Here is a 23,724-nt window from a genome sequence, read left to right as displayed (position 1 = left end):
TTTATTTGCTGCTTCTGTTCTCTGGGAGCTCAGCTAGCAAGTCCATGCATTATCATTGTAGCCTAATAGATGTAGAGAAACAGGTAAATCACACTTTAAAGCTGATTTAAACGAATAATAGGCATATAAACATGTGAACACACACACACACACACACACACACACACACACACACACACACACACACACACACACACACACACTTTTGAGAGACATGGGTCCTAAATAATTGTCAATTTGTTTATCCAGACTATGTTTCTAGTAACTTTGCTCGAGCTAATTAGCATTAGCAACGTAACTCGCCACCTGTGCAGCAAGAGGACTCTGGATGGGTGGCGTCGAACGAAAATATTTAGAAGCCTAGAATAAAACACACAATAAAAAACGAACACTACTGCCTTCTACACCAAAGGCTAATGGAAATATACTTTAAGAACAAGGATACGGGATAGGTGGGCACTGGGACATCTGGGCACCTCGATGTAAAATTGGCTATTTGGTAAATAAAATATTTGACAAATGGTCTTAATGTAAAGTATTACTAATGATGTGAACATGCACACAGGAACATCATTATGAGACTTAATTTTATCCTTATTTCCATTTTCCGAATATTATTATTTAATATATAATATAATTATTTTGTAATATTTTGGAAAGAAATAGCCAATTTAACACAGAGGTGCCCACCTATGCTGTTACCAAGAAGACCACAATCTTAAACTCACCTTTTGGCACTGAAAACCACTGGTCTATCTCTGGTCTCAACAAGGTTGCATTCACTTCACAGTCAAACAGGAGATGAGAATTGTAAAAGTGGCGCGAATCTGTCTGAGGAGTTCTCTACTCATCAGACATGTTGGGGGGGGGGGGGGGGGGGGAGACAGTGAAGAACTGAAGACCTTTTTTAGAAAAGAAATAGGCAAACATTTTCACAATATTTATCTGTGGAACCAAGTCGAACTAAATGTAATACCTCAACTCCTACAATTCCAAGTGTTTGTCAGGTTGAGTGGGGGGGTCCTAACCTATACCTCTATGGTCCTAACCTGACTTCGCCAAATGGAAGAAGCTTGCAACACACATTTTGTTATACTGCCCTCATCTGGCTGAGTCAGGTTAAGGGGGGTCCACACAGTTCAAATATGATTGTGTGTGTGTGTGTGTGTGTGTGTGTGTGTGTGTGTGGGGGGGGGGGGGGGTCGCAGCCTGAAAAGGTTGAGAACCACGGCCCTATGGTACTGATGGTATAGTCCCTCCGCCTGAGGAACTAGTCCTTTCTTGTTTACCATTTTATTTTATTATGACTTTGAACATATTGATTGCATTGTATTTTTTGTGCGCAGATGATCTCTCTCTCTCTCTCTCGGAGCTAGATGTCATCTACACACACATTTTTGGTTATAGAGAACTTCCATCAAGGGTAACACACAGCATGTCACTTTCCCAAAATGATTGACAGAAGCTGCTGTGGTGTGTTCATGAGATAAAAGTGTAATGTTGACACAGTTTCTCCATACAATGGCAGTTAAGTGGAACAGAGCAGAGAAGCAACAGATGCAGATGATGGATAATAGCAGGTAGAATGTCCTATTAAAAAGGTCAACATCACTTGAACGTCCCACTGTGTGATGTGTGTCCCGTAGCGGAATGGCAACATAATTTATCAAAACAACACAGCTCTTCCCAGTCATGTTCCCAACAGACACAGCAGCCAAAGGGAGACAAACGTAAAATACTGAAGGTCATTTTGCGCTGGATAATACACAGGTTTTCAAAGCAGGGACAGCAGCTCCCTGGGGGGACGGGGACGGGGACATATTGGGTCATTATAGGCAAACATGTTCAAAATCTTACAAAAAATTGAAAATATCAGCTCACATCATGTCATGATTCAATGCGTTGTTGTGAGCATGTGAGCTTTTTCAAAGTATAAAATAGTGCTTAAGCGGTTCCTCATTTTGCTGGGGACCCCCCTGGAACCCCCTCCTCCAGGACCCCAATTTGAGAACCACTGTCTCATTGAACCCTTCATACAACATTACATTATTTTCAGGCACTGTGACTATCAAAAACATTGCACAATGCAGCTTTAATATTGATCAAAGTCATTTGGACACAAGGCATTAAACATTCCACATAACTTGACTTTATTACAATAAAACACACCGTGTGCAGTCCTGCAGTGAGTGTACAGAACCTTGCATTGTAAAGCACTTCATTTGTCCATGTCTAACAATACAATAAATTAAAAGAAAACGGGTCGTGGCTCCTGAACCGATACCCCGATCTCTACTGCCTCCGAATCCGGGAGTTAGAGGTCAGGTCACTCAATGTTATTGTCTAACTGCAGGCCAAACAGCCATTGCAGAGCCTTGCCCTGACCTCAACATCATCAAAACCATGTATAAACCTAACCATCTGTAACGTTAAAACACGACCATTTGAACCCTAGCTTCCCTATTTTGCGTAAAGGGAAGAAGTTAGGTGTAGAGGGAAATACTAGTGGACCTAGTATAGAGCCCTGAGGGACACTGGGTCAAGCGAGTACAGGATTTAAGTAGTTAACGTTATACCTTAATTTAGGCCGGCGCGCTCGGCTCAAGGAATTCTGGGTACGATACTACAGGTTCAGGAGCCACTACCCAAGAAGAAATGGACAGAAGACAGAACATAGAAAGCGAAATAAGACACAAAATGGTTATCTAGACCTCCCAGTTTGAACAAAAAACCTGCCCCACTTAGGGCAATGGTACACGACTGATATAAAAGCCTCCATCTCGGTCTTCAGAAGGGATTAAGGAGACTAAATAACACAACAGGACAACGGACTGAAAAAGCTTGCCATTTTAAATCTGTTTACTACCAAGTGCTTGTGCGAGATAACCGGATTTCCACGGCGGTAAACACACTAAACTGACAACCAGATGGATGGCCTTGCGCATACAGACGCCGCAGTCACACATCGTTATACTGCTTTATTCTACAAGGAAGGCAATAAACATACAAATGACATCTCTGTGCTTTGTTCACTGGGGTCAGACAGTTGATGTGGTGGCAGGGTTTTAATCTAGATCGAATGCGCAGAGCTGCTGATGGTTTGATGGCTGATGGACAAACCTCATTACATGCATTTGGCTACTGACCCCCATTTGAAAATATTTTGTGCAAGGGATTCCCGGAAGAGAAGATTTGCCAACGTATTTCGAAAATAGATGACCTACAAGCTCACAACGCGTTGCATCATGTGAGCTTGTAAAAAAAACGAAATAGTGCCTATTTATACTTAGTTGCACACTGGTATCTTGCACAGGAAGTAGCAGATCTACAAGCTCACAACATGTTGCAGTGCCACCCGTTGTGAGCCTGTAGATCGGCTGTTTTTGGTGCACGATATGATAAACAACCAAATCAACTTTAAACGTTCCCATTTTGCTGGGGACCCCCTCAAAAAAAGACCACAGACCCCACTTTGAGAACCAGAGCTATACAGAACCAACCACTGTAAAGCGTTCTTTACGGAAAACTCACAAGGTTCTTTCTCTAGAACTAAATTGGAACTAAATTTCTCCCGGCATAAAACAAATCACAACATCACTTAACCATGTGAACCTCGACAATCGACACAATGTGCTAAAATTCACACTCCTCTGCTGTGCTCAGATGATGTGTGACAATATAAAACATATATATATTTGGTCTCAAGCAGGTCCTGGATTTACATTAAGAAGGCACACGTGAAGACAACAAGTACACCAGACAAACGTTCTACATGCATGGGGCGGAGTTGATCTTTCTTACAGGAAGACATGGGCTGCGCCTTAGGTCATTATATTCTGCTCCGTCCTAGCTGCTAGGAAAGGACATCTATATTAAGGTAGAAAGGTCGAGACTCGAGAGTTTGTAGATTTGTAGCTTGATTTGAGCACTTGTATGTCACACATAAACATTGAAATTTGCACTTGTAAATTGTCAGTTGAAGTCACAAAGTATAAACAATTATTGTGTAAATGTCGATCTACTGTACACGTTGTGTGAATATTCTTTAATGATTTTTTTCTTTCTGTGATTGAAATTAAGATTGCATGCGTGTGGATTACAGGTTACAGGTTCAAATTTCAGTGAGTTGAGTGCTCAAATCAAGTCTACAAGCTCTTTTTGAAGCATATCTACCATCATACACAGTAGATGTCCATTCCTTCAGTACACAACATACATAGTTAGTGAGGATAGAGGCGCTAGGACAGACGCAGCCACGGAAATTCATGCATCTTAAGATGGACGACAGTAATGACATGCAATGACTGAGTTCATCTGCAGCAGTTCCAGCAAGTAACTGATAACAGTGCGATGTCAACCTCTTACAAATAAATGGTTTGGAAGTTGCTGGTTTTTCCCAGGTCAAATGACCCAACTGTCTGTGAGAGTTCTACCTATTGTATACATACTGTAGATGCTTCTACCTTCAAAAGAATTGATGGAAATAGCAAAGTGCAAAAAAAATCTGAATTCTGCGAGTACATCCTATAGATCCATAGTAATAGAGGCAAAGAATTAAAAACAAAAAAACAATCCCAACGTGTACATGACCTACATTCTTTTACATGAACTACACATTGGCAAACAAAACTTAGCATACACAGATTCAGTCGGGCGTCGGTTTGCCCGACGCCCGATTCATACTTGATTTGTGCAACGGTGTCGAGCACCGAAAGTAACAGATGCACCTAAAATCTGTCTTAGGCTAATACTCCAAGAGTGCTCAGTCTGTTCTGCTGTTTATCCGTCCGGGTTTACTGAACCATCATGCAACTGTTCCCTGTGAAAACGACTACTGGAGTATTGAGGGGTACTGGAATCAGGAGAATCGTGAACCGTGGAACCAGGAGGTATACAAACTTATACTTTCAAAAATAAAATTAAAAAATGCTTACGTTTTGGACATACCTCCCCCTTCAGGACTGGTTCCGACTATATTGGAAATGTAAACCAAAACAAACAAACATGTTTCAGGTAATGGAAGGTTCTGGTAACCTGACCTACAGACTTTATTTTGGCTGAGCTGGTGGAGACGGAAGAGGACAGGACTCCAAACTGTCCCTCCAGACCTGAGCAGAGTTCTTACAATATTCATGTTCAAATCGGGCTCTTGGCTATTTTCGGTGCTTGACACAAAGCTCAAACCAAGTACAAATCAGGCTTCATTGTCTGCATTGAAGACACAGTTCATGCTAATGCCGAGCTGTGAGTGAGGTGTCTTTGTATAAATGGCCTCTACAACAGCATAATGTAACAAGAGTTATTTTGTGGCTGGTCCCTTAGAAGACGGGTCTTGTGCTGTGGAAAAACTAAATAACAGAAACCAGTAGCCACTAGGGGGAGCACAGAGCTAAAAGATGACTCCATATCTGCAACTGTTGGGTTTGGTTAAAACAGTGGCTCTGACACTTGTTTAATTCCAAGGACCCCCATAACTCAAGAGTTACAGACCATTAACGGTCCTTAAAGAACCATGGGTCCTTGGACCCCACTTTGAGCACCACTAGGTAAAAACATTGCACTGTGAGAACAAATGGTGTTCCTGTGGAAGGATGAAGACAGGTTTGATGGTGATGATTCATTGGTTGTATACAGTACTTTATCATGGCAAAGGTGAATCGTAGGACCCCCTCCCCCAACTTTGAAAATAAAGACAGTACGAGTCCTCCGAGGCTCCACAAAAAGTTAAGTGTCTTCGGTGGCTGTGACAGCCATGCTATTCCTATGGTTACAGGCGAGACATACAACGGCTCTACAATTAATTTGTGCATACCTCAAAGCCTTTCAGCTGTTGGGTTTTTGTAAGATTGTTATTTTTGTAAATTCTTTGAGTATCCTATGATATTTCAGGAATGTCTGTGTCTGTGTGTGTGTGTATGTTTGTCCGTGTGTGTACGGAGGGAGCTGCATGAATGCCACATGGCGCAAACGCCTCTAAAAAAACAATCCTAAACCAGTCACGTCCACGTTCGTAAAAAAGGCTAGTCTTTGGAAGAAATGTGCGGAGAGGTGGAGGGCAGCTTCAGTGGAGGTCCCGTCCCGTCCAAACCCTCTCTATTCTCTCCATGGGACACTCCATCCTTGGATCACTGGATCTTGTCAGGGTCGAGGTTGTCCAAGTCGATGTCGGGCGACACAACGCAGCACAGACACAGCTTCTGGGTGTACAGAGACATCTTGTCTACGGACCAAACCAAAAAGGGAGAAGAAGTTGAATGAGAAGACTCACAATTTTGTTTAACCACACCCCAAATTCCTGGGGGGAAAGTTTGCCAAAAATAGCTGATTTACAAGCTCACAACGCGTCGCAGTGTGACACGTTGTGAGCTTGTCTGTGGTGTTACTTAAAGCCTGTGTGTCACAGTCCTATTTCCTCCTTGATAATGATCCTTGGTTATTGTCGAAAGGCATGACCGAGACTATGTTTTGCACCCTGTCCGTCCGTCCGTCCGTCCGTCCATGGACAGATAATATCCGGCACCGTTGGCTTGATGGCAGCAAAACTGTGCACATATACTCCATGGATGCCAGAGCAGAACCTCTGCCCCAAATTATTTACATGGGCCTGTTATAGCGCCACCAGGAGGCCGATTTTTGCAAAACCCATTTTTTGACAGTACTCCTACAGATTTTGTCCAAACATCACGCAAATCGGTACACAGAATCTCTAGTCAGTAAATGAAACGGGTCTTTCAGATTTTTCATATTCCATCCTGATTGGCTAAGATTGGCTTCCAAAAATAGTACGTAACTATGGAATTAGCAACAAGAAAGAAAATAAACATTGTTGTGCGGATTATATTGATTCGAGAAAAAAAAAATCTACATTCTTTTGGCTACTTGCACAATTTATTTGTGACATGATTCAATGTTCCAAAGTCCAGTCTGTTTCTATTCACCCGTTTTGCTTGCAGATTAGAATGTGAAAATACACAGGCAAGACATCCTCGCACGTTAACCATATCAGGTGGTCTAGAGAAGTAATGCTGAGTCCTTAGACAAACAGAAAACAGAATAAGCACCAAAATCATGGCACTGTAAGAACAGCCAAAGACTGTTTTCTAGTGGCAACGTTCCGCATTAAGCTAATAGCATTATGTGCGTTTAGACCGTTTACTCCACGCGTGAATAACGTTCTCATGCTTTACAGTATATGCTCACTCTATAATCTTTATGCTACAGAAACCTGCATGTGTGCTGGATTTGAAGGCAGAAAGCTTAACTTTTGAAGGGCAACGACAACATAGTTTAGGTATGCTGGACAATGAGCCAGTGTTACAGTATACTGTAAGTCAGACACAGATTAGTCTGACTTATGTATGATTTGAAATTCCCTGACCCAATACTTACAAATATGTGTTGAAGTCCTGACTAAAAAACAGGCTCTATGCACAGCAGCCATATGGGAAAGAAATCGGGCCTCTTACTTACTTCCTTCAAAAGGTCTTACCAATACTAATTAAGGCTCTGTTTCATTTAGTGTAGCACAGTGGTTCTTGAACTTTTATTTCAAGAAACACCATAACTCTGAGAGCAAATGACTGTTCACTTAAAGTCTCTGCTAAAGGTGGAGGGTAAAGCATGAATGCAGTCTGACATGAGTGATATTCAGTCACATCCTGCATATTGGTTTAACGCTGAAATTACACAGTGAAAACTGTCCAAATTTATATCTGACAATTGGCACCAAAAAAAAGTCTGAATTATGTTTTTTAAAACCTGTAGTATTTATATTAGACAATTGGCAAAACCCCTGAAGTTTTTAGACTATGGTATTGATCTGACAATTGGCAAAAAGTCAGAAATTGGAATGTATGGAAATTGGGTTTATGCTACAACGTACTGCAATAGAATGAAGTTTTATGACTATAGTACTTTGCACAAATGGAACCAAATGGACCCTTACGGGTCCATTTGGTTCAATTTGTACACTCTCAGAGTTACGCATGCATAAGGGGCCATTTGGAACCCACTCAAGGAACCATGAGGGTCCCTGGACCACACTTTGAGACCCACTGGTGTAGCAGAGTGTTTTACAGTGAGCCAACACGCACAATATCAGCACCCTGACTCTATTTGACCAGAATAGAACAGAGCCTTAATGAATTAGAAGAGGGCAAGAGGCCCAATTTCTTTCCAATATGGCTGCTGTGCATTGAGCCTATTCCCACTGTCAAAATGTGTTGTGCAGTATGTGTGAAAAGACAGCAATAAGCAGTGGTCTACTACGGGACATCATAGAGACCATGCCTTATGCTAGGCGTTCCCAAACGTTTCGATTCCAAGAATGCCCAAATAGCTACAGTGTATAGCCTCTGGCTAAGGTTAAGTGCTTAACTGAACAAGCAAATGAAACGCCCAGGATTCGAACCACACAAACAAATCTTGAGTTTCAGAAACAAAAAAGACAAAATGGCCGGTGGTAACCCGACGGCGGTGACGTCATCTCACCCAGCAGTTTGCGCATGCAGGCCGGTCTGGAGCTGGGCGGCAGGTGGATGCAGATGTAGTAGACGGGCGCTCCGGACAGCGCCACGCCGATGCCCACCAGGGAGTTGATGGTGTCGCTGTAGAGCGGGACCACCACCAGGAACACGCTGCACAGGCAGTACATGATCGGGAAGAACAGCGACAGCTGCAGAGGAGGAGGGGGAGAGGAGGGGAAAGTTCGGGGTCAGTTGACTCTCAAACTTTTCAATTTCAAAGACCCACCGGTTTGTCAGTGTTGATTTCGTCGACTAAAAACGAAAAATGTTAGTCGAAAAAAAAATTCACTGACGAAAGCTAAATAAAAGGTAATTAAAAGCTAAGCTATGATGACTAAAACTATACTAACGATACTAAATATAAAAATAACAAATATATTGACAATTTCGTCAGCAAATAAAAACTAGACATGTTAGTGAGGGACTAGTGGAGAGGAGATCCAGTAGAACTAAAAGACAAGTCATTTTATGTTTGGTTGCGCTCGGATGCTGCCCTCTGAAAATAGCAGATCTACAAGCTCACAACGCGTCGCGAGCTTGTAGATCGGCTATTTTCAGCATACAAACCAAGTGTAAAATCAGCCATTATGACGCCATCAACACTTTTTGTGTTTTTTCGTAAATCAACGCCCCCAGTTGATCATACTACAGCTTCACACAAAAGCAAGTTCGAAAGCTCGTAAACACGACACAGCATCCTTCTTCCAATGTACCCCATCACCCCTTCTCTACACATGTCCAAACCTTGCCTCCCTTGCTTTATCCCCAAATCTTCTAACCTGGGCTGATCCTCTAATAATCCAGTGGCTCTCAACCCCAGTGTCCTTGAGGGGGTTCCAGGTGGTCCCCAGCTAAATGATGTTGAGTTGGTAACCAAATGGACCCTTATTAGATTTGTAATTCTTGAGACCCTTATGGGTCCATTTGGTTTCATTTTACGCTCTAAAGAGTTAAATTGTTATTATAAAATAATTGTTATTTTGATTGATGAACATTGGCCTGTTATCTCTCCTATGGTACCACATTAATACGGCATGAGAAATTGTGGACAAAATCGTATCCAACGATACGATAAATATTCTAAGTCTTGGATTGAGAGGTTAAATCTCATCAAACAGTGGTCGATGGCTCAAATGCCAAATACATAATGGGTTGAAAACCACTGCTCTAAACTCCAGTCCTTTCTGAGCTTGTCCCTCCTTGTCACTCCTAATGAGAACGGCAGCATCTTCAATTCTGCCACCTCCACCCCTGCCTCCTACAGTCCTTTCGTCAGTGCCACCGTTTCCAAGCCACACAGCATGGCTGTTCTCACTACCATTTTATACAGCTTCCCTCTCACTCTTGCCGGGTACCCTTCAGTCACAAATCACTCCTGACACTTTCCTCCATCCGTTCTACTCTGCCTGCACTCTTCCTTCACCTCTTTCCGTTTCACTGTCCTCTCCCTCAATCACACACATATCTAAACTACATTTCTGAACGGTTTCTACCAAGCTACAATGAGACTGTTGAACAAGGCATTGACACCGTCTGTCGCCAGACCGGACTACTTCCCCTTAGGTTGGTTTAGCCTCCCTATGTTGGTTCCATGTAGATTACATTCACACTTCCCTATGCCAATTCTACCTGGCATAGTTTCACCCGAGGTGGTTTTAACTACCGGTATGTGAAATATGTGGCTTTTACCTTTCCTGTTGCACAAACTGGTCTATTGAACAGCACCTTAAGTACTACACTGTCCCTGCTGTTACTTTTTTACCCCGCCTCATGGCGACTTGTTAGGTACTGTACACACCTGCACATTATGCTAATGTTCTAAACATCATGTACATACAGTACCTAGTACATACTCTATATGGATATATCTTTTTTTTAAATTATTTTACGCGTTTCTGCTTAATGTTTCTTTCTCTTTTCTCTTCTGCTCTCATTCTACCCCTGTCCTCTCACAGAATATGATTACTATGATGGAGTGCGCATGGAAATCATAATTTCACCCACTTCTTTACACCTGTAAACCGTGATGTGAAAATAATCTTCTATCTTACCCTTTATTTTATGCGTTTAATATCATTTAGAGAAGTTGTTAAAAAATCATGAAAAATCGGCCATTGAAAGATTATATAGTCTGTCGGGAATAACCCTCATATGTCCAAAACTGTTACTTTTCTGGATTAAAATTCAAAAATAGCAAAAGTAGCAGATCGACAAGCTCAAAACGCGTCGCTTCACGCTACGAGCTTCTAGATTTGCTACTTTTGATGGTTTTGTGTGATGCTGTAGTATGCTCAAGTAGGGCATTCATTTACGAAAAAACACAAAAAAGGTTGACATATGGAGATAAGAGGTTTCTGCCCGACAGCAACGATATCAAAAGGAACTTGTGTTTAATTGAAAAAGTTACACAGTACAACTGTGCTATAGATGGCGTGCGAGCGTACCTTGACAGGTCGGTGCATGTTGGGGGCTTTGAAGCGCAGGTATATCTGACTGCAGATGGACAGACCAATGAACAGCCAGTAGTTGAAACTGAAGTAGTTGATGAGCTTGAAGACGTCTCGCACGCACAGGTAGATCAGAGACATGACACCCTGGGAAATACACAAATACACAGAATGTAAGAACCATGTTCAGTACATGGCCATTTTACTTTCTACACATTCCAATTGTGCACTAAATTATGAAAAAAACGTATACAGTATGTATACAAAATATGTTTAACGCCCGGGATTCTAACCCTGTTTTCCCGTGCGGGAACGAACACTTAAGTCAAACGTCTTAACCAATAGTGTAAATGGGAATTTACACTATAGGCGAGGGGGGATGTTAGGCTTTTGGTGTTCAGGCAGTAGCTCTGAGCCAATCTACACATGCTCACAATATGTTACGTTCAGAAATACGTGCAGAATGAATTCCAAAAACATCATATAATTTAAACAGTAAGATCGGCAAACGGTACGAAATGCAAGCAACAAAGCTACAAAGTGGGGAGCTCATTATTCCACATTATACTCACATAAAGGCAATACGACAATGATGATTGTTACTTTACTTAAGGGCCATTTACTCCAAGCACGATACCGATGACAACTATAAACATTTTTTAAATTCTTCCAACTCAAACGGATGGCAGCGTCCACACCACAACTATAACGACAAGTGTAGTCGTGATTCTTATGAACGGTAGAAGCATTGACAGCCATTCAAATTCCCACGGACATCTGGGATGCTATCTGTCACTCGCAAAGTTTTGTTATTAATGTAGATGAGACTATTATGAACTGTCATTAGCTCAGGTAGGGCACAACTATCTCACCTCCTTGTAATCAATAATCAGAGTCAGATTATCCATATCTCCCATCGGATGCATCGTTCAGCACTCAGATCTCCCTCTTTGTGGGCTCTGACACCGCCAGACTGCGCAGCACGTTTGGCGACAGCGTTTACAGAGTGTATTGTACATCATGCTCACATAATTATCGTTATAGTTATCTAGTTATCGTGCTTAACACATTACCTACTATCCACGGTTCTACTCGTGAATCAAAATGTACCCCTTTACCTGCCACGGGCTCATTCACGGTTTAAACCGTGAATGTGTTTTTTCATTGATTTACTGTATATTACACTGTTGCGCAGCCTGTGCGTTAATATTGGACCTGTAGATGAAGGGGTTAACCGAAAAAACACGTGATCAGTCAGCTGATCACAAACAGCTGTTTGCCCAAATGTGACAAAATGGAGACGGTAGTGCAGCATCGGCCATTGCGCCCAAACATTTGAGAGAGACAGAGAGTGACGGTGATCGGAGTGAAAAGAGTGGGGGTTGGTAACAGCAATAGAGTTAAAATTATTTTTGAGACAGGTCAGTGAGTGTGTGAGACAGTTTGTGAGTCAGTTAGTGATTGAGAGAGTGTGTGTGTGTGTGTGTGTGTGTGTGAGAGTGTGTTAGAAAGTGTGAGCGTTTGAGTGTCTTTAGTTTAGTTTTAGTTTTTTAGTTTTTAGTTTTATTTCAGTCGAGAGAAGAGAGGAGAAGAGAGGATCAGAGAGGAGAGGAGAGGAGAGGAGAGGAGAGGAGAGGAGATCATTTGGTGTAGTGTGGTCGGAGAGAGAGGAGAAAAGCTTGTAGTTATCGGGGAGAAGAGGAGAGATCATTTGGTGTGGTCGGAGAGCGGAGCAGAGAGGAGAGGAGAGGTCAGTTATAGTGATCGGGAGAGGAGAAGAAAAGAAAAGAGGAGATCAGATATAGCGTAGTATAAGATAATACTGTCTCTCTCTGTGATAATATGAGGGCAAAAAAAAACTCAAACAGGGGCGCCAAACAAGTGACCGGTTCGCTACGCCAGCAGACACTGTTGGAGTCGTTGATGACTCGGGCTACTGGGGCACAACCAGCGCCGCTTGTGGACGATAAGAAGCGGTTACGCCAGTTACTGGGATTGGGCCCATCTACTCCGGTGGACGGGGAGGACGAGCAACAGTTAGTGGGGGCGACCTCTACTACGCCCGCAACGGGCCCATCTACTCCGGTGGACGGGGAGGACGAGCAACAGTTAGTGGGGGCGACCTCTACTACGGCCGCAGCGGGCCCATCTACTGCCGCGGTACCGACCGATGGTGTTCGTCGGAGCGGCAGGACCCGTCCGGAGCCCGGAGCTCACTTCAGCAGTGGTAAGATTATTTTTTATTGTGTGTGTTTGGTGGACTAGACACGAGAAGTTGTTGCCAGGTCTGCTTATAAGTTATAAGAGACACACACACACACACACACACACACACACACACACACACACACACACACACACACACACACACACACACACACACACACACACACACACACACACACACACACACACACACACACACACACACACACACACACACACACACACAGAGTAGCATGGGGACACCGTCTCTGATTATGATGTTAGCCTATATATTTACTGTGCTGGTGAGTGATGCCTCATAAAAATAGCAGATCCACAAGCTTGTGAGCTTGTAGATGGCTGCTATTTTTATTCTTTTTTTTTGTAGGGGGATGCAGGTGCACAAAGCACTCTCCTCTGACCTTGTCTATAAAAATAGCAGATCTACAAGCTCGTTGTGAGTTTGTAGATCTGCTATTTTTATGGGGGAGTAGGCAGGTGTGCTTTATTGTAAGTCACTCTGTCTGGATAAGAGTGTTTGCTAAATACCTAAATTGATTTGATCTTCATAATATTTACCAAGTATTTGATATTTCATTTCAGACTTTGACATGGTTGAGGATGTGGAGGATGGCCGGACAACCCTGGCCAGACCATCTAGCAGAGGTAAGAACTTTTTCTGTATGACACTTGTACACAGGAATACAAAATTGCTAAAACCCCACAGAACAATGGTACATGTAGCCTATATATTTACCATGCATGTGTGTGGTGCCATAAAAAATGTCCAGTTCATGTCAACAAACCTTTTCAAAATCCTCTTTGATCTGAATTGGACTGACAGTAGATTCACACACAACATGGGGACACAGTCTGATTATGAAGGATGATAATGTAGCCTACAGTATATATTTACTATGTTCTATTGTGTGATGCCTTATACAATTGCTAAAACCCCACAAAACAATGGTACATGTAGGCTATATATTTATCATGCATGTGTGTGGTGCCATAACAAATAGCAGATCTACAAGCTCGTTGTGAGTTTGTAGATCTGCTCTTTTTATTCTTTTTTTTTGGAGGGGGATGCATGTGCACACAGCCCCCCTGTGTGTTGATCTGAATTGGACTGACTATAGATTCACACACAACACTGTAGCACCACCAACACACTCTGTCTGATTATGAATGATGATAATGTAGGCTATATATTTACTATGTTCTATTGTCGGATGCCTTATAAAAATAGCAGATCTACAAGCTCTTTGTGAGTTTGTAGATCTGCTATTTTTAGTCGCTCTGTCTGGATACGAGTGTTTGCTAAAAGTCTAAATTGGTATTTTGTGTATGTATATTTACAGCTATCCGACAGCCCTGCCGACTTTCTACAGCTACTCCTGCCTGATGTTCTGCTCCAGGAGATATGCAACCAAACCAACTCATATGCTAAGCAGAGACTTTCAGAGAAGCCACATGCCAGAGGAAAGCGTTGGACAGCATTGACCGTTGTAGAGCTGAAGCGTTTCCTGGGGCTGCTGTTTCTGTCTGGGCTTGTTTCCAAACCTGAGCTTTCACACTACTGGTCAACCGATGAGAACCTAGTAACACCGTTCTTCGGCAGGACCATGAGCAGGAACCGCTTCCAGTTGATTTGGAGCAATCTTCACTTCAATGACACTCCTTCTAAAGACCCGATAAGTATGGCATCAAATCTTATATGCTCTGTGACTCAACGACCGGCTATCTTCACAACATGAAGCCAGACTGTGGCATCAAGTGTTCCATCCCGGATACCGTCACCTACCTGCTAGGAGGCCTTGCAGGTGAAGGATACCGATTGTGGATGGACAACCTCTACAATAGCAATCTCTACAATATAACCCTGTAACAATTGAGCACACACACACACACACACCCCCACACACACACACACACACACACACACACACACACACACACACACTCTCTCTCTTTATTACTTTGAAAAGAAAGACTTTGAGCTGTGTTGCACTTGATATGCCATGTGATAAAATGTGTTCAAAAGCAGTTTTTTTAAAATAAAGTATTGTTTACATGACTGATGTCAATGAAGGCGAAAAATAAACGTCAAAGACTTGAAATCATTTTTTATGTCTAAACGTGTTTCTTTCACTAAAACTCTGAATCCAAGAGAAAGCTGTATGCAACTACCTCTAGCTAAAAAACAGAACATGCTATAAACTTACTTTTTTTCCCAGATGAAAGAAGAGATTCTAAGCTTTATTTTGAGATATTCCATGTGTTCATAGTCCTAGCACAAAACATTCTGTGTGTCCCCAAAGATTTTTATGACTCTAAACGTGTTTATTTTACTAAATCGCTTATATCTCTGAATCTAAAGCAGTTTATTTTTATTTTTTATAAAGTATTGTTTACATGACTGATGTCAATGAAGGCAAAAAATAAACGTCAAAGACTTGAAATCATTTTTTATGTCTAAACGTGTTTCTTTCACTAAAACTCTGAATCCAAGAACAAAGGACAGTTTTTGGTGAAAACAAGCTGTATTCAACTACCTCTAGCTAAAAAACAGAACATGCTATAAACTCACTTTTTCTTTCAGATGAAAGAAGAGATTCTAAGCTTTATTTTGAGATATTCCATGTGTTCATAGTCCTAGCACAAAATGTTCTGTGTGTCCTCAAAGATTTTTATGACTCTAAACGTGTTTATTTTACTAAATCGCTTATATCTCTGAATCTAAGAAAAAAAATGTCATTTTTTGGTGAAAGCAAGCTGTATTCAACTACCTCTAGCTAAAGAACAGAACATGCTAGAAACTCACTTTTTCTTTCAGATGAAAGAAGAGATTCTAAGCTTTATTTTGAGATATTCTATGTGTTCATAGTCATAGCACAAAATGTCCTGTGTGTCCTCAAATATTAGTCAGAATGGTCAAAATCCCTGGCACTGAGGGAACCTTTTCTGAAAAACCCCTCTGGCAGGGAATGTGTTAAACAGAGATGCAACAACGGAACCATAGATGGTCCAATTATCAGCCCCAAAGAGATGAATACATTTTAGATCAAAATTACATAATGGGCCGTCTCTCAGAACAGTTTACATAATGGGCCATCTCTCAGAACAGTTACATAATGGGTCATCTCTCAGAACAAGACAAGAGCTGTCAGTTACAAGCAGGGTTTGTACCCACAGGTGTTTTTCCCCCATTCATATTAACTGTTTGCCTGCCACCGACAAGACTTCTTCTAAGGCCTGTCGTCGTTGAGAAACACAAGATTTTGTGTCGTCAGTTTTCCACCACATGGCACTGTTGTCAACCGTATGAATAATGCTTTCACTGCCAGGTGAAGTCAGACCCGGAATTGACCCGGAAGTAAAAAATCACACCCTGTGTGAAGAGAGTGGTGCCTTTGATGAGCCCCGTATTGACCCCGTATTGATGTTGTCATCGATGTTTGTTTATTGGACAGACATACATATATACATACGGACACACGGACAAAGCCAGATATAGGAGTGGTTGGCACCACTCAAAAACAAGACCAGGAGACCTGGTTCTGCCAGACCCGGCAGATGCCCAAGTGTCTATGCCCATGTATGGACGAAAGGGGGACAGACTTTTAAAAGCCGGACTTCACATGACGTGTCAGCCTGTGTATGCCCATATATGGACGAAAGGGGGACAGACTTTTATGGCTGGGGCCTAAGGACAAAGGGGGCATGCCCATGTATGGAGAAAACAGGTACAAAGCCTCATGTAAGCCAGACCCCTTGGGTCTGGCAAAAAAACGGCTTGTTTGTTTATTTCTATGGAAGAATGTCAATATCTCCGTTCCTCTTGCTTTACGGCAAAAACAAGCTGGATTCAAACGGCCACAGCTGTGCAAGGGATTACCCCGTGCGGATACTTTTTTTCCCCCTCTACTACGACAACCCTGTGCGTGCAATGAGGCGATGTCCGTGAGGACGGAGGTCACAGAGAAAATTCCATGATTTTTCAAAAGGTGCAAGTAAAATCGCTCTTTTTCTCTGGCAGTGGTGGCACACTATTACACTATCACTCTGGCAGTCAAAGAGTTAACCATCTTTCACCTTTCAAGCCGGCACAGCATCAGTGTCAAATTAGTTGTTGCTATATATACTGTATATAGCAACATTAATTAAAATGTATTTTTGAATACAGATTTGAAGTTTATTTCAGGTTAGGATTTGGAAGCCGTTTTTTAGAATCGGCCTCAGGTCTAAATGGGTTAACCCCTTAAAACAGAGACTGAATTGGCTCTGTACATGGACCACCTTTTTTCAGTCTACACCAAATAGCCGATCTACAAGCTCACAATGAGTCTCCTCTGCAATTTCTGGCTAATGTCCCCCCTTAGAATATGGATGCTGGGGGTCCATGTGGTTAAAGTTGTAAAAACTGTGTATGGGGTGCACGGTTCAGGCAGAAATAGTTGCTGAGGAAGGCCTGTGGGCCCAAACGTCCGTCATTTGAGCTGCTGCTGGGGGTGAAAGACTATAATAAACAAGATATCCTAAATGGATTAAAGGGAGTGCTGGTATTCCTTTCTGAGAAACTAAAGTTGTAGAAACACCACTGGTTGGAGAAAACAATGTCGCCAGATTCAGGAAGAAAAGAACACGGAAAACAAGTGGAGATTAAAAACACCCACACCACGTAACCAGGTTAAGCCGTTCAGACCTGAGGCCGATTCTACAAAATGCCTTCTAAATCCTAACAGTTTTCTGAAAAAAACGTATGTTGCTATATCAGTGGTGCTCCAACTTTTTCATGTCAAGGACCCCCACAATTATATGCATTTCGTCGTGGACCCCCATCTCAAGATATGTTGCTCCAGGGACCCCCTGAAGCAAAGATTTGAGTTTTGTTCGCTTTAAAAAATATATATATTCAAAGATTTGCACAAACTTTCTTTGATTTAAATGAGCTTGTATATCTGCTATTTTTTTAACAGACAAAGTATAAAATAATGGTTAAAGTGGTTACACAGATGCTTTCCCGGTTTAAATGGGTTAATACCCAACACAACAGCACCAGTAAACACTTTGCTGACTGCTTGCCAGAGACCCGATTAGCCTGTGGGGTTACCGGTGAGTGTGTTTACGTGAACGCACATTCCATCATAGAGGGAAATAAAAGTATTTTGTCACTGCCGGGTTATGTCCAAAACTGTTCCTTTTTTGATTATTATCCCAAAAAAAAAAACACATTTTAAAATAGTGAAAATATAGCCGATCTACAAGCTCACAAGTCTATAGATAGAAAAAAAGAAATCACAACAATGTTATTATTTAGGAAAACGCCAACGTGGGATTATACACAAAAAAGCCAAAGCTTGTTTCCATTGTGGTCCACCTTGAGACATGGTTGAAACAGGTTGTATGCACAACAAACAACCATGAAACAAAGACAAATAAATCCTTATATATAAAGTTGGGAGCAACACATATAGGACAAAAGGTACCCTTAGAGAAGAATCCAATGCAGAATGGGCTATCCAACTATGACCAGTTAGTGTTAAGATGGAGCCATGATTTGTGGTAATTTCTAAATCTTGAAAGAGAATTTATGGATTTCAGAGTAGTGGCTGTGTGATAAAACGCATTATGAGCTCATATAGATATGCCATTTTCACTACTTTTGTGCCACTCTCTTGTATGACAAAGTAGGGCATGTATGGAAAATCGTAGTAAAAAGTTGAAGATGAGGTACTAACGTTGAAGAGCAGGGCTGGGATGGGGGTGAAGCACTTGACGTGGATCATGGACAACATGTTGGGCAGGTGGCCCTCCCGAGAACCCACGAAGAACAACCTGGGAGAAGAGAAACAATGGCAATACAAGAAAGTTGCATCTACTGTACACATATGCCCAGTGGTGAGCTGTGGATTTTTGAACTAAGGGTACTGTATTTTATGACGTCACGCGCGCGCGTGTGTGTGCACATAGCCACTCAGCTCAGTGCTAGTTGAAATACTGTATTCAACATGTGATTATTAATGTAATCATATGTATTATTATTTTGTTGTATTGTTGCATTGTTAATTTGTTGTTTTTATTTTTGTTTCAAATTAATTATTTTATTTTCCTTTTAATTTTATATAAAAGCCCTTTACATAGACTCACCCACACATAAGTAGGCCTACTTAAAATAATCAGACAACTTGTCTTTGCCTTGTCTCAGAGAACTGGGTCCTCTGCTAAGCGATCCCCTTCACACCTTGCAGTGCAGAGATGTTGTCTGTCATTGTGAGAGGAATGTAACACATTCAATTCAAGTCCGTGTCTTTTCTCGAGTAGCCTAATGTTATGCAAAGCAGCCAGGTAGACGCTATTGAGAATGGCTCGCCACTGACGGCACGAACCTTGAGAGGCTATTGTTTTTAAACTTTAAGGCGTTAAAGACCGCCGCTGACGGTGCGTGCACGCGCGCCCCCAGCTCCCACAGTGTCAGAACTAAGGGTACGCCGTACCCCCCCGTACCCCCTACAGCTCAACCCTGCATATGCCTAATTTATACTCTGAATATAGCAGATATATCTACAAGCTTAGTTTAGCATCTAGCAGAGTTTCCCCAAACTTTTTCAGCTCGAGACCCTAAAGATACATCGGGTGTCTCCCCAAACGTACAAAAATACATTATGAATTAACCACCCAAGCCCTATTTAAAGGCCAGTCCACACCAATGCAACTCATAGCAACATGCAACTACTTGCAACCATTATCCCCAATGGCAGTAGCAAGGAGTTGCATTGGTTTGGTCTGGCCTTTAGTGAAAGTAGCAGATCTTACATAGCTCACAACATGTCGTGATGCAATGCGTTGTGACCTTGTAGTTTTGCTATTTACACTATTTCTTAAAACGTTTCTTTTTTTTTTTTTAATGTATGGATCTTTTTCCTTTTTGAATTTCTTAAAATTATTTTGAAAAATGTGTAGTTTTTTTCTTTTAATACCTTTACTAGAAGGATAAACCCCTTGAATCATCTCGAATCATCTCGTTTTCAAGGAAATCAAAAAAAATACACAAAACCTTACTCATGACCAATAAAAAGGCTTTGGCTTTGAGACCCAAAAGTGGGTCTAATATAGAGATACTGTATCAAATACAGACATTTGGTTCATAAATATCGTGGTCAAAGTTCATATGTGCGTACTGACCTGGATGCAGCGATGATGGAGGAGTTGAGTCCTCCGTAACAGGAGATGGCCACTGACAGAGGAATGAACCAGCGAGCCCAGCCCAGCACATCATCAGCAAAGGTCTGCAAACACATTCACAGACATTTAAATGACCTCTCTTACTTCTGATGTCATTTTAAAATCACTTAAACCCTATATACTTAGTTGATCGGTGTCCCTCAGGGCTCCATAATAGCCACCCAGTGTTTTCGCTCTACACTGAATATATTTCGCAGGAAAAAATACGATCTCCTGCTCAGGACGAATCACAGTGCGGCGCATTGCGAGCTGCCATTTTCTTGTAGATGTGACATGTAGATCTGCAATTTTTTCTATCTCTTGTAGATCTCTAGTAGATCGGCCATGGGGCGGCAGTGGTTCAGGGCCGGATGGGAACCGCAAGGTTCCCAGTTCGATCCCGGGCTCCCCCAGAGTTAGTGTCGAAGTGTCCTGGAGCAAGACGCTGAACCCCTAATTGCTCCCGATGAGCAGGTTGGTGCCTTGCATGGCTTCCTGCGCCATCGGTGTATGAATGGGTGAATGTAATGCACAAACTATGTAAAGCGCTATATAAAAGGCACCATTTACCATGAGCGTGTAGATCTTCAATTTGTCAATCTCGTGTAGGTCTCTTGTAGAGCCGCCGTGAGCTTGTAGACCTCCTATGTTATTAAGGGCAGTGGGCCCTTAATAACATTCGCGGCGAAAAATTGCCGATCCACAAGCTCACACAGCGTCGCGGTGGGAGCTTGTAGTTCGGCTGTTTTTCGCCGGCGCGACACCACCAGTACGCCGGAGCACAAATCGAGCTTAATCCTCGGCTCGCAGCAGGGCTCCTTAATAGCCTTCATCTAAACCGCTTGTTCCTACGGGGAGGAACGCTAACCATCCTTATCCTCATCCTGTGTTCCTGCTGTCAGAGCCCAGACCCGCCAGGGGAGACTTCCTCCCTCCTTGACAGGGAGAGGCGACCTTTCAGCCCCGGAGGGGCCAGACGACGACAGGGGACAAAACCGGAGTCTCGTCTGACAGCCAGAACACCGGAAGAAAGACCTCTCCAGTTTGATATGGTCTCTGTCGGGGGTGGGAAACCTCATATGTCCAAAACTGTTACTTTTCAAGAATCAAATTTAAGTAGCAAAAAAGCAGCAGATCTACAAGCTCAAAACGCGTCGCTTCGCGTCGCGTTTTGAGCTTGTAGATCTGCTGCTTTTGATGCTTTTATGTGACACTGTAGTATGATCAAGTAGGGCGTTGATTTATTTTAAAAAAACATTAAAAAGTTAGAATATGGAGATGGGAGGTTTCTGCCCAACAGCGACGATAAACATTAGGTCACATACCCCCATTTATTTTATAAATCTCTGGGACCCTAATTTACACTGACAAAAAGACGACAGCGGTCACCGCTATTCCCCCCCCCCGCGGCACAGCGGAAGCCGGCCGTCACTTGACTCATTAACCGGAGTTAAGCCTTCCATCCACATGTCAACACCGCTTTGAAGGTCACTTCTCAGACGGCCGTGAGAATACAAGACTGACCGCCATGCCTCAGCAAGGAACGTTAGAGGTATTTTATTTAAGACCGCTTCAGGTTAGAATGGTGAAGAATGAGAGAAAATGTTAGGCTACCGTCAGGAATCTTGTAATTTTAAAGGGGCAAGGCCACTTGGCCTTTTTTTGGGGGGCAAAAATGTAAAATGCCAGGGAAGGAAGTCCATTAAATAAAACAATGATCTTAATTCCACAGAAATAATTAATAAAATGTAAGGGTTAAGGATGATTTTATTTGTAACATATAGTATAACTATCAGTGAAATATATTTGTGAGAAAGAAAAAAAAAATTGTACAAAATAATTGACAAATGTACAATATTTGTACAAACTCCAGCGTCAAACGTTCATAATGCTCTGGACTAGTCAGAGCCACTGGACTTGTTTGAAGATGGGGATGAGAGACGGGGGAGAGGGGGGGCGTTAACAATTCAGAATCTCAACAAAAGACACTGGTGTTTAAAAAACTGTATTGACAGGCAAGCGGCAGAGGAGAAAAAGTGGAATCAGCTGGGCATCGAGGCCATGGCCATGGCCTTCATGGCCTCCATGAAATTCCTGCCCTGGCTACTATACAGTTAAGTCATGATGTTCTATAAGAGATTCACGGATCAATAACGTCAATAAGGACAACAATGGCATTGCAAGGCAAAGGAATCATCGGCAGTGTCTTGCAGACATTCAGTCTGGCAGTTCTTGCACTAACTAGCCAAACATTGTGTGTGATTGGACAGATCCTCAATGCGCTCGTGATTTATATTGTTTTATTTGCGTAGTCTAGTCTGCTACATACAGTTTTGAAGAAAGGCTGTCTGAGGAGGTTAGGAGGTACAAACCTATATTATCCCTCTCTGGGGGAATACAAACACAACCAGAACGCAATTAACCCATTTAAGACCTGGAACGCATCTGTGTCATTTTTTGATTTGAGCTAAAAAGCATTATTTTACACTTTGGCTATTCAAAAATAGCAAATCTACAAGCTCATAGCGCGGCACCGAGTGCCGCGCTATGAGCTTGTAGATCTGCTATTTTTGAAAAATTGAGAAAATGTGCAAATTCATTTATTTATATTCTTTTAAAGGGTTTTTAACTCAAATATTTTCTTCTGGAGGTCCCTGGAAGGAAATATTTTGAAATGGGGGGTCGGCGGGCAAATACATTTTGGGGGTCCTTGACATAAAAAAGTTTGAGAAGCACTGATATAGAAACATACGTTTTTCAGAAAACCTTTTTAGATTTAGAAGACATTAGTAAGAATCTGCCTCAGGTCTTAATGGGTTAAATGAATGGCTGTAGTACGCCCTTTGTCCACTGTGACGTAATTATCTCAAAGATTTCACAGTTTGTGGCGACAGACAAAGCACATGGGAGGTTGATGTTAGCAAGTCAGTTGTGGGTCTAACGTTCAGCACCCAGAGTGGAGCCGCAGCGAGTATCGCCCCAAAGTTCCCCGAACTTTCTTCGGTTTGGGAAGCCCTGCCAGCCCGAGCCACAACACAGACAGGCATTTACACATTTATGACGGGATGCTCACCACGGCCACCGCCTCGCTGGCCAGCACGGTGTCGGCGTCCATGACGACGTAGTAGGCCACGTTGGTGAGGATGTAGATGATGGTGACGATGGGCATGGAGATGGCGATGGACAGGGGCAGGTTCCTGCACAGGAAGAACAGCAGAAGAACAAAAAAAAAAGACTCAGCAGAGAAAAACAAAACAACTATCACAGGGATTCTGCGTGACGCTGTAGTATGATCAAGCAGGACGTTAATGCTATTCAGACAA

The 23,724-nt window shown here is 42.4% G+C and overlaps 2 protein-coding genes across 3 annotated transcripts in view; one reads left to right on the top strand and one right to left on the bottom strand.

Moving 5' to 3' along the window:
* Window positions 1-2,073: 2,073 nt before the first annotated feature.
* The window catches only part of LOC311062363 (Y+L amino acid transporter 2), a 43,734-nt gene continuing 22,083 nt past the window's right edge, over window positions 2,074-23,724 (bottom strand). For both annotated transcript variants that reach the window (XM_084081348.1, XM_084081349.1), the window contains exons 7-12: window positions 23,475-23,598; window positions 20,363-20,466; window positions 18,919-19,015; window positions 10,970-11,119; window positions 8,491-8,674; window positions 2,074-6,220 (exon numbers count right to left, since the gene is read on the bottom strand). In XM_084081348.1, the coding sequence (XP_083937474.1) occupies window positions 6,126-6,220; window positions 8,491-8,674; window positions 10,970-11,119; window positions 18,919-19,015; window positions 20,363-20,466; window positions 23,475-23,598 (754 nt within the window). In that variant the 3' untranslated portion in view covers window positions 2,074-6,125. The remainder of the gene's footprint in view (window positions 6,221-8,490; window positions 8,675-10,969; window positions 11,120-18,918; window positions 19,016-20,362; window positions 20,467-23,474; window positions 23,599-23,724) is intronic.
* On the top strand, window positions 12,572-15,067 carry LOC311062375 (uncharacterized protein). The gene is made up of 3 exons (XM_084081373.1): window positions 12,572-13,199; window positions 13,781-13,843; window positions 14,539-15,067. Exons 1-3 carry the CDS (start codon window positions 12,815-12,817, stop codon window positions 14,580-14,582), a joined length of 492 nt encoding a protein of 163 aa, XP_083937499.1. The 5' UTR covers window positions 12,572-12,814; the 3' UTR covers window positions 14,583-15,067.

The sequence above is a fragment of the Gymnoscopelus microlampas genome, assembly GCF_963454915.1.
Source record: "Gymnoscopelus microlampas genome assembly, chromosome: 15".
Lineage (NCBI taxonomy): Eukaryota > Metazoa > Chordata > Actinopteri > Myctophiformes > Myctophidae > Gymnoscopelus > Gymnoscopelus microlampas.
The sequence above is the reverse complement of the archived record's forward strand: the minus strand, read 5'-3'. Positions and strand labels throughout refer to the sequence as shown.